This window comes from Montipora foliosa, chromosome 12 (assembly GCF_036669935.1).
Source record: "Montipora foliosa isolate CH-2021 chromosome 12, ASM3666993v2, whole genome shotgun sequence".
Taxonomy (NCBI): Eukaryota; Metazoa; Cnidaria; class Anthozoa; order Scleractinia; family Acroporidae; genus Montipora; species Montipora foliosa.
The window spans coordinates 20,630,691-20,642,028 of NC_090880.1; the positions used below are offsets into that span (position 1 = coordinate 20,630,691).

The 11,338-nt window shown below is 40.1% G+C and overlaps 1 protein-coding gene across 1 annotated transcript; it reads right to left on the minus strand.

Annotated features, from left to right (window-relative positions):
* Positions 1-6,991: 6,991 nt before the first annotated feature.
* On the minus strand, positions 6,992-7,930 carry LOC137980962 (beta-1 adrenergic receptor-like). The gene has a single exon (XM_068828343.1). It carries the CDS (start codon positions 7,928-7,930, stop codon positions 6,992-6,994), a length of 939 nt encoding a protein of 312 aa, XP_068684444.1.
* Between the last annotated feature and the right edge of the window lie 3,408 nt (positions 7,931-11,338).

The window sequence follows — 11,338 nt, forward strand, 5'->3', positions numbered from 1 at the left end:
CCGTTCCACTGTAGCTGATCCCTCTGTTGCAGATGTGACTGGTCTCGCCAAGAGAAAATGAGAGGACAGAGAGGGAGGCTCAGGTCGTTGGCCGGGATATGTCATGTCCACGAAAGTTATTTTTAGACGAGCGGAAATCTGTCTTCCGAGACGTCCGCATGCAGTCATCGACAAACGTTAAGTCCACATAGTCCTTAAGTTAAGTTAAGTCCTCATTCATCTTTTTTTTGCGCAGATGGAGGAACTTGCTTTCTTTTCTTGAAAGCGTTATAAAGAAGTCTTGATGAGACCTTTGATAAATTAGTCTCCGCGTTGTCTATATTAAGGTTTATTTTATCACTTAGGTGTGAACAAGGGTGCTGTGTACTTTGTTTAACAATCAATCTCCATTCACTTGGAATCGCATCGACAATACTTATTAATTTAAAAAATTCTACTGGAGAGAGTTTAGCATTTAAAACATTAACACTTTTCAGAAAAACACCTATATAAGAAAGTAGATCACCTATCGTAACAATTCCTTTTATCATTACCTTTTTATTAAAAATGCAAGCATTCCCGATGGTAATATTTTTGTTGTTCCAAATGATTTGATTAACAACATTCTCATACGATAACATAAAGGAGAAGTTGAATCCCTCGAGCATTTTCGTACTTTTCTTTTGTGCGGTGACAAAGATGTTCTGCAGAGCTGTCTGCACTTGGCTTGCTGAATGTAAAATTGGAATTGAGTTCTTAAATATATTAGATATTTTGTTTGGCGTTTATAAGAAGGGGGAGGATTTTAAGATCTTGAATCATCTGATATTATCGGCAAAGTTCTATATCTATAAATGCAAACTTAGTGGTGTAAACCCATCGTTACAAGTTTTCAAAGTCAAGACCAAGGCAGTTCACCAGATCGAAAGAAAAATAGCAGCAAAGCGGGACAAACGTAAAAAACACAATAAGAAGTGGAGGAAGCGTGAGCCATATGTTCGCGAATAAATTATTAAATAAAGTTACGAATATATCCAGGGCATATCCCTCTAGATGTTGAATTAACTGGAATTGTAATGTAATTCAAGTAGCTTGTCAACCAACATTGTAGTGTAAATCGTTTAAATTGGACTGTACGTTATTTTCTTTTATGTCAATATTTATTGCTAGCATATTAAGTAATTCATATTATATTTGTCTTGTCTATTTTTCTCTTTATATAAATGTTATATTTGACAATAACTTTCAAATTATAAAAGAAAAGAAAAAATCTCTTACACATTGTCTTATAGTGTAGAAATTGGGGTACCCAAAAATGCAGACACAAACACTGGCCAAGGATCTTGTCATTTGAAATATTTGGAAATTAAGGGTTCTAATTGTAGAGGTACAATCTAACACTAAAATGAAGCTGAGTGTTGCAAATGTTCTATTAAAAAACAGATACTTGGGATTTCCATCATGCTTAAAAATGTGTCGAGGGGAGCACGTTACAGGTTGCTCCACAATTCAATCAAAGCTAAAATGTCGCATTCTTTCACAATAATTATCGCAAGTGTAACTGTTAAGGACATCATTAACTGGTTAGAGTGTAATGTGAAGTGCTAGTTTTGTACCCCATATGAACCATGTGAGCGTTAGGCCTACTGAATGGAAATGGGCCCACACAAGGACAGAAAAAAACTCTTACCAGGGTGGGAAATGAACCCACGACCTTCGGGTTAGATCGGCGCTGCTCTACCGACTGAGCTACAAGGTCACGGCAATGAACATGTACAAGTACAAGGAAGAGTTACGCTTTTGGAAACGTTGACCGTGTAGCACTTATGTTTCAACAGAATTAACTGATTAGAGTGTAATGTGAAGTGCTAGTTTTGTACCCCATATGAACCATGTGCCCTACTAATGGAAATGGGCCCACACAAGGACAGAGAAAAACTCTGACCAGAGTGGGAAATGAACCCACGACCTTCGGGTTGGAGCATTACACTCTAATCAATTAATTCTGTTGAAATATAAGTGCGACACGGCCAACGTTTCCAAAAACGTAACCCTTCCTTGTACTTGTACATGTTCATTGCCGTGACCTTGTAGCTCAGTCGGTAGAGCAGCATGTTAAGGACAGCACTTAGTATTTTTAACAGAATTGACATGGCGAGTACTCTCATCAATTGTGTGGTCTTCAAACAAGCCTTGGTCAAAATCATCAACATAATGCAACTTTGTAGGTGAAAGCGTTCATCGTAGTTAATGAAGCAACTTGATCAAAATTTAAGTTCACCTCACAGTTTCAATACATTGTCAGACAGACAAGTATTGAGAATGAAGCCAAGGGGTATTATCTTGATGTAACACTAAATCCACATGAATATAGCCAAACAACTGATCTATGGTACTAGTTAGGAGAATGAACTATTAGATCATGGAAGTGAAAGTGATCATCGCAGTTTATAAACATGAACAACTTGAGCAGAGCTGAAAAGAAGACTATCCATGCTTGAATGAGACTTGAAGTCATTATCATCTATTCAGCCATCTGGGGGCAAATAGCTTGCAGCAACTTTGTATTCCATCACGAAATGGGTGAGAATATATAAAATTGCATAGATTTCAACTGCGGTGAAAACGAAATGGGACGATCACGTTCACTAAGAACGATACCGCGCACCTGTAACTCGGTTGAGCAACGGGCTACCGTGTGGGGTCGTGAATTTCACATCGTCCGGACCAACTCTCACCTGACCTCTCGTTTGACCTTACCGAATACACCTAATCTCTCGTTTGTCTCTTTCCTGCAGGTTAGCACTTCACAGCACTTTTACCGTTCAAGTACGAATTTTGCTTTCCAGAATCGTTAACAAAAGCAGGTGAAGAGGAAAGCCTCATCATCAAGGAATAGAAAACCCTTCGCAAGAGAGCCAATAAAATAAAAACCGTACTGACTAGCTTGGACGGTCAGTACTGGGAAAATATTGATCTCTTTCCCTTTTTGCTGAGCCTGAAAGGCGAGGTTTATGCACTCGACCAATATTTTCCCAGTACAGAATGACAAGCTAGTTCAATGACATCTATGTTAAAAATATACATAATCATCATCTTGCCGTGGCTTGCATTGATGTGACAGAGTATCAATTAAAAATGAAACCTAAGAAATTAATTTCTAAAGACGATCAGTGGTATTCCATAAAGTAGTTGATATTTCTTTCCATAAAACTAATGTTCTGTAATGAAAAGAATTTTTCATATAACGAGAGCTGATCCTTTTCACCGTGACGTTTATTCTTTCCCGGCCCTGCATAGAAGTATGGTGTGTGCTGGATGCTTGATAAACAGGATATTCAGTGCAGTCAAGGGACCGTATTATGCACTTATTGACTGAGTGGGAGGGCCGAACGGGAAACCGTTTGGCCCGAAGTCGTGGCGTCCGGACCGACTGCAGTAAGGGCTAAATATTTTCCCGTCCGGCCTGACCTAAACTCAGTCAGTAAGCATTTTATCATATCGGCTCTTAACACTATTCATGAGCACTTAGAATATCAAGTTTTGACAAAATAAGAAACAACAATTTGCATAGAAAATTTATGTCATATGTTGTTTGTCTAAAAGCGACGAGAAAACTACATCGCACGGAGTAGTACGTGTTCCTAGTAGGGCCGTTCGGCTTTTTCCGGCCCTGCTCGCGCTAATGCGTACGGCCCTCATTCGGGGATTTTCCCAATAGTTTGACAATGAAAGCGCACGCAGGGCCGTACGGGCCATATGATAATATTAAATGTCTTGTAAGGTTACTTGTACCATATAGGTGGACCGCTTACGAAACTTTCAGAAATTCCAAAAGTGAAAACAGTGACATCATGCTTCGTGTTAGCTTGACCTTGACTATGCAGAATCTTTTGTTCTCGGTTCACAACTGAGTTTTGAATAAATAAATTAAAACTTTTGATGGGTTGTCTCTTTGAAAAAAAGTGTGGTTTGTGTATGGTCAGGGCCAAAACAAAGAACCAAAACATAAAACAAATAAACTTGTCGAGTTTCATAACCATCTCCATATAGTTGCTGTGCTTGTACATGGTCAATAAAAAGTCCACCCAGTCAATTTTAACGCATCCAACCCAATGGGTGGTTTGCAACCGATCTCCAGACACACAGAGCGAAAGGGTCTCATAAGAGATATTTTGTTTTCGTCCACCAACATGGCAGGGATGCAATTTCTAAAGTTTTATCCAGTGACAGTCAAATCCGAACTCTTAACAGTCGAATGAGGAGCGGAACTGCGGAAAATTCATTCAGGTTTTAAAGGAAAGAGGCAGGATGCATTTTTTAATGATGTGCAAATGAGACGCAAGTTGGTCAGTTATCTGTAAACACGCACATTAATGCAACAGTCGTTTTCGTACCTGATTATGTGATTTCTAAAAGGATGTGTGCAAGAATCAACCATAATGCTTAGAGCTGCTATATACTTATCGATTGCATCGCCACCCTCTCGGCCTTGTAAGAATAACAGATACTCTTCATAGCACCAAATAAAACTATCCTTGAGCTCCCTCTTAAGCGATTTAAAAACCTAATCCACAATATTTTTCTGTCCTACCTCCTTTCCGCAGTTGTTTATATTGATTCACCAACCATCACTTAAAAAACCTATATCACCTTTTTCACATTCATCTCTAAATGCTAATTCTGTTGCTATCATATAGAATAGAATGGAGAACTGGAAATCCAACGATGTAGTCACGAGCCAGTACGAAATACTGACTGATTCATTGGTAATCGAACCCGCGTTCCCTGCATTACATGTCAGGTGTGCTAACCACTGCACCATCACGACAACCCTGCTAGAAACAGAGCAATCAGAGAGGTGATTTGTCAGCCGCGGGGCTCCCCGGCGTTTTATCATTCAGGAACAGGACTACATCGGATCTTCCGAAGAAGATTCACAGGCTACCAGAAATACTAAATTATATTTAGAATAAAGAACTGGAAATCCAACGATGTAGTCACGAGCCAGTACGAAATACTGATTAATCCATTTTGAATGAGAAAACAACTTGAATGAGAAAACACATATGATTCCCACTCACGGCATATGTGTTTTTCATTCAAAATGGATCAGTCAGTATTTCGTTCGGGCTCGTGACTACATCGTTGGATTTCCAGTTCTTCATTCTAAATATAATTTGGTATTTATATAATTTGGTATATATATATATATAAAGTGTGAAACTTGGTCTTCGTAAAACAGTGCTTAATACATAGAAGTAGAGCGTAGTATATATGAAAGAAAAAGACAAATAAACTACAAGTTCATCCCTACAAGCCTGTTTCGTGGTCGCCCACTCATCAGGGGATTTAATGAGAATAAACTTTACCATCGCTTATATACAATGTAGTTTGTCTAATTTATGCAGTGCGAAATTAAGTTTAGTTATTGCGCAGGAGGGCTTTTTTTCTGTGGCGGCAAGAGGACACGAGTTCATTACGTTTGTTTAGTGTTGATAGTTCGGGTCGGCAGATGATTAGGAATTTTTCTTTGAGGCAGAGGTTACATATTTTGCTTGAGCTGTTGTACGGCGAGTGCGATGAGAGAATGCGTCAGGAAAGAAAGTGTTCGATGTTGTTGTCTTTGAGGGTTTAGATATGCTTGCTGAGTTCGGTGGAGTTTCTGTGTTTAGCGTGGCGGAATGATGCAGCGTGGTTTCTGTATCTCGTTTTGAAGTCGTTCTCTGTGAGTCCTATGTACGTTTCGGTTGTGTTGTTGTCTTTACGTGTAACGGTGGCTTGGTAGTTAACTGATGATTGCAGGCAGTTTCCGTCGAGCGGGCATGTATTCTTTTGTCGGCAGTTGCATGTCTTGTTGTTAGCAATGGTAGCGGCGGCGGCGGCGTCATCGATCTGTATAGATGCGGTTAGGATGCGTTTGTTATGGTTATCGATTATTTGTTTCGTGTTGTTATATATATGTTTATACGTTTATAACGTTAATTGCAACATCGACAGTTTTCTTGCATTTATTCTTTATGCCTACCTATATATGCTTACCATGCACTATGTAAACATGTATATATCTTGATATATCTCAATGGCTATCTTTTGTTTTATTTACTTTTATCTTATTCACTAATATTGCTACCCGCCTTCACTAGCCAGTCGTGGTCAGTGTTTGTTCTCTTATGTCACTTAATAATAAGATGGCATACAGGTGTCTTGACACCTATTTACTCACTAAAAACGCCCCAGGCGCTAAAGAAGATAACAAAAAAAATAGATCCGCACTATTAGTATTATTATTAATACGATAACACCATAGCACTGTCTTCAAGTTTATGATCTCGTGCTTTCGTCCATCCAACGACTAACAATAGTAAAAGTTATTTATTAACTAAAATAACTATATGATAATAAATTTTCACGAAGAACTATATCCTTGCTATGGCTGTCTTCCTCTGTTTTCGACGGGGCAAATATCAAGGATGTTTTGATCGTTCCTTTGAACAAACCGCTAAGCTTTCGCAGCTTCTTTAAGACGAAAGTCCCTTGAGAGCCAAGACAGTCAGTTGAGTCCTGACAAAGAAACCATGGGCAAAATCAAGACTGGGCCAGAGTTTACTCAACTCCGGCCCCGATTATGTACAGTTTTCCCCGTTACCAGAGTTCCATTTCCTCGTTCCGTCCTGCCTGTCTGCCCAATTCTTTCGAGTTGCAAACCCCTTACGTCTTTGCAAAACAGTAAAGCGGGCCTTTTTTTCTTTTCTTCAAAGTCGTTCCTACCAATCCGGGTATTGGGAAGCTCTACATATTGCTTGACGAGAACAAGACAAAATAATCGCGAGGCTTGGTACTAGCAACAGAGCAAGTTATAAATTACAAGACGAGTTTTCCCATGCCGCAAAGTAACTCCTTCGTTTGCTTTATTTCCCTCCTTCCTAGTTTTAGTTCAGTGATTGTGTTCCGGGAAGAATAATTTTTTTGGACAGTAAAGCGAAGAACTAGCTTTGCTGTTTTAATCAGTCTATGAACAGCGGCAGTTTTTCAATGTTGAGACGACAGCTCGTCTTACATCTGGAATCTTCCAACAGTAGAGAAGTGGGTTCAATGCAGAGTTTACCAACACGAAAACCACTCCATATTGTCTAATTAAAACAAGAGTTTGGGACAGTTCACTGTGACCTCTGATGTTAAGCAATGCTACGATCACAGAGTATGGTAGATAACAGATCAGCAACGCCAGCTGAATCCATAATACACTGGACACCGCCTTTTTATGCTTTGCTACGCCGACTTCAATTTGCTGACTACTTTTAGCAATTGGTGGATCTTCACTTGAGCGCCCTGTATGAACTCTGGTTCGATATTTACGAAGATTAAAGAAAATCATTGTGTGCGAGGACATAGAGACTGCCAAACAAACACATATCACTGTGTAACTAAATATATTGGAAAATTCAAAAATCTTTGCGGAGACAGCTGAATGGACTGCAGCCAAAACCCAAAACGTTATAATTATTCCGTACACACGTTTCAAAGTTACGGTTTCCCTGTACCTCATTCCCAATGACAAAGCAAGAAGTCTGTCCACGCTTATAGCACAAGTGGTCAACAAAGACACTGTACACAAAGCGTTGTTTAGGAAAAAACCAGTGGATATTGCATAGAAGCAAACGCTCCAGTGCTCTTTTAGGGCAGATACCCAATAGATAGCACCCAAAGGATCGGAGAACATACCAACAAAGAGATCACTTGTAGCCAAGCTACGAAGCAACAGTTTGGACGGTGAACCAAGGGTAGACTCTTTACGGAGGGCAACTAATATTAAAGCGTTACCCGAGAATGTGATAATGCACAGAAAAACACTAAAAGTTGAGATAAATATCAGGTGATGGTAGATTCCTTCGGTGAAGCTTTCTGAGCAGACGTACGCTGCCTCTGTAAGGTTCGCATTTATTGACATGGTGTCGTTGTTGCTTTTCAACCAGCAGAACTGATTGAATTGAGATCATGCAGGTGTTTAAAAGTGTCGAAAGACCAAATTATGCACATTTTCGCTATCTAATGAATGAAGCAATTGCCTGAAGTCAAACAGTATTTTTTTGGATATCACGCAGCTGGTTCAAGTTAGCTTATTATCATCTGAACAGTAATCTACAGTAATGATGAATCGTCATTCTTGTCAAAAAAAGGAGAGGTCTGTTAATACATGAGACCAAGGACAATGTGGAGGATCTTGCGGTATCAGAGGTGCGTGTGTTGCAAATGCTACATTTCGATATCGAGTCCTTAATGTCGCCTGACGTACCCGACCAGAAGAGAACATCGCGTGCCTTTCGCAAAAAAGTCTCCACGTACTTTCTTCGCAATTTTCTACTTTAGCGCTACCAGTACCACTACAGGATTTCCTTTGAAAAGAATGCCATCTTCCAAGGTCAGTTCTTACTTTAAATGGAAATAGTCTCTGATTTCTGACGTAAATTACTATCATTGTCATTAACTTTTTACTCTGTCTAACGCCAGACGATTTTACTCGTGAATGGGGAAGCCCTCGGCGGTGAAAGGGTAAAACCAATTTACTCATCTAATTTTAAGACAAGGAATCCTTTTAACTATGTAATGTTGAGACTCCACACTTATCTCTCTTCCTCTCTCTAGTTGCTACGTCATCACAGCATGAGTAAGCATGCAGGTGTATTTTATGCAAATTTACTTATAAAAAAAGATGAAGCATTGTTACTGCCGGATCTGGGGTCAGTTTCTCGAACGTCCCGAAACCTTACGGGCCATTTTCGCGTGAAAAAGTTTCCTTTGTATCTCAAGAACAGAGAAAGTTTAAGTCGTCAAACTTCACAGTCACTTTTATTTTTACAAGGAAAGGTTACGTTTATACAAACGTTGGCCATGTAGCACTTATATTTTAAACAGAGTTAACTGAATAGAGTATAATGTGAAGTGCTAGATTTCAATTCCATATGAACCATGTGAGCGTTAGCCCTACTGATGGAAATGGGCCCACACAAGGACAGAGAAAAACCCACGACCTTCGGGTTAGATCTCCGCCGCTCTACCGACTGAGCTACAAGGTCAGACGGGAGCAGGCCGTGGGAACCGAAGATGTTAAAGTCACGGCAATTAACATGTACAAGTACAAGGAAAGGTTACGTTTATACAAACGTCTGACCTTGTAGCTCAGTCGGTAGAGCGGCGGAGATCTAGCCCGAAGGTCGTGGGTTCCCACCGAGTTTTTCTCTGTCCTTGTGTGGGCCCGTTTCCATCAGTAGGGCTAACCCTCACATGGTTCATATGGGATTGAAATCTAGCACTTCACATTACACTCTATTCAGTTAACACTTTTATTTTTGTTACCTTGAAAGCAAGTTAAAAGATTGGCCTTCCAAAACAAACGGTTTGCAGTTTTCGGGACTTTCAAGAAACCGGGCTCTGATGTCTGCGACCGACGATTAGGCATAATATCAAGCTTACGTTATTTGCTTAAATCATCATATGATAATAAGCAACGAAAAAGTTATGTCCTTGCTATGGCAATCTTTTTTTTGCTGACACGGGTGTCTTGCACAACTTTTTACATATCTTTATTGGCATAACTTGTGGCCCAAAGGGAATCAGTCGAACCACGACAAAGGAACCATAGGCAAAGTTACAAGTGGCCAAAGTTCAGTGAGTTCCATCCCCGGTTAATGTAAAAATTCGTTCCTAACTTTACCCGCGAGACTCTCGTCCCGTCCCGGCACTGGCCGATTTTTTCCACTTGCAAGCCACTTCCATCTTAGTCTAACCAAAAGAAACGATTGAAAATAGACAATGACTACGGCAATGACAATGCTAGAAAACAAGGCTAAAGTCGATTAAACAAGAAAAAATAATAATCGAGCGGCATGCATATTAGCTTAGCGCATTTTCTTTCCCGTACTCTGCAAAACAGCAAAGTGAAACCAATAAATTTAAGAATGCAACAGTAGAGCACCGACCGGTGTTACGGAGGTCTTAGGTTCCAATCCTGCCTATACCTTGGTTTTGCCTGTTGGCAAGAAACTGGTTTCCCAAGCAAATCTAAGGTTTTGACGACAACGTAAGCATAGAACAGTGAATCGTTTATCGCTGGGCACATGTCTGGCCTTGGAGCGCTCCTGGTGGGGTTGGATTTACATCCACCAGTCGTATCAGATCTGTTTTTGTCATCATAGCTCTTCTCACTTGAGCCCTGTCCACACCTAGACGGTTTTTAATTTTTTTTTTCCATACTTTGTCTAGCGTCCTTGTATCAAACAATAATTGTTTCTGCATTGCCCTGTTCCCTAGTCTACAGATGTGTCCCAGATGTTTGATATGGTGACGTTGGCAAAAGGTGCGGATGGGCAGTGTGCTAGTTATCTCCCTCAATTTATCGTTGGAGATCTGTACCTCCAGTCTACCTCTTTATCAGTTGTTGTTTGCTTTTCCTTGTTTGTGGGTGTATTTATGCGTTGGTACCCACCCTTCACCATTTTCCAAATCACCTCGATTGTATCGAGCTCCGAGATTGAGAGATTGTATCGAGCTCCTTCTCTGTTAGTGAACATAATTGGATGCTGTAAAGGAGCCGGGAACACACACAGAAATCTAACTCGGGTCGACAGCTTGATTCGTCGATCAGTGAGGACAAGTTTAAGCTCATTCCATTTTTGGTAAGCCGCTCCAATCCTTGCCTAAAGGAAACGAGATGTTTTCTTTTCGTCGTTAGTAATATTGTTAGTACCCAAGATACGTAAAAGTTCGTACGTTCTTGATTATGTTATCATCAATGGTAATCAGACTTTCTTGGTTTTTATTTCCTCATCTACATTGAGGGCCATAGTTTCAATTTTACTCTATGACATCTTCAAGCCGAAACGTGCAAAGGTTCGGTCGTAAATTTCAAGGATGATCTTCAGTTCTTCTATAGAGTTTGCAAAGATTGCCTCATCATCAGCATGTAACTGGGGCTTCTGAACGGTATTCTCGTGGCGATACTTCATTAGGGATACAGAACTCAACTTTCATGCCTGCATCTGGGCGTTTCTTTAGAACTTCTTGACGTGCTACTCTAACTACGAAGTCCATGTAGATGTTAAAAAGGACAGGAGACTCCAATGCACCTTGACGGCATCCTACAAGTGTGTCATACAGATGCTTACTTCCTTTCACATATGCCTTCGCAGCAGTATACAGTGCGCGTAGTATGGATACGAGAAGCGAGGACTTCAGTCTGATCTCTAGACATTTGAACAAGCCATCTCTTGGTATCCAATAGTAGGCAGTTTTTAAGTCCACAAATGCTATATACATTGGTTCCTTTACTCTCCTTGTGTTCTAAAGTAGTTGACGTATA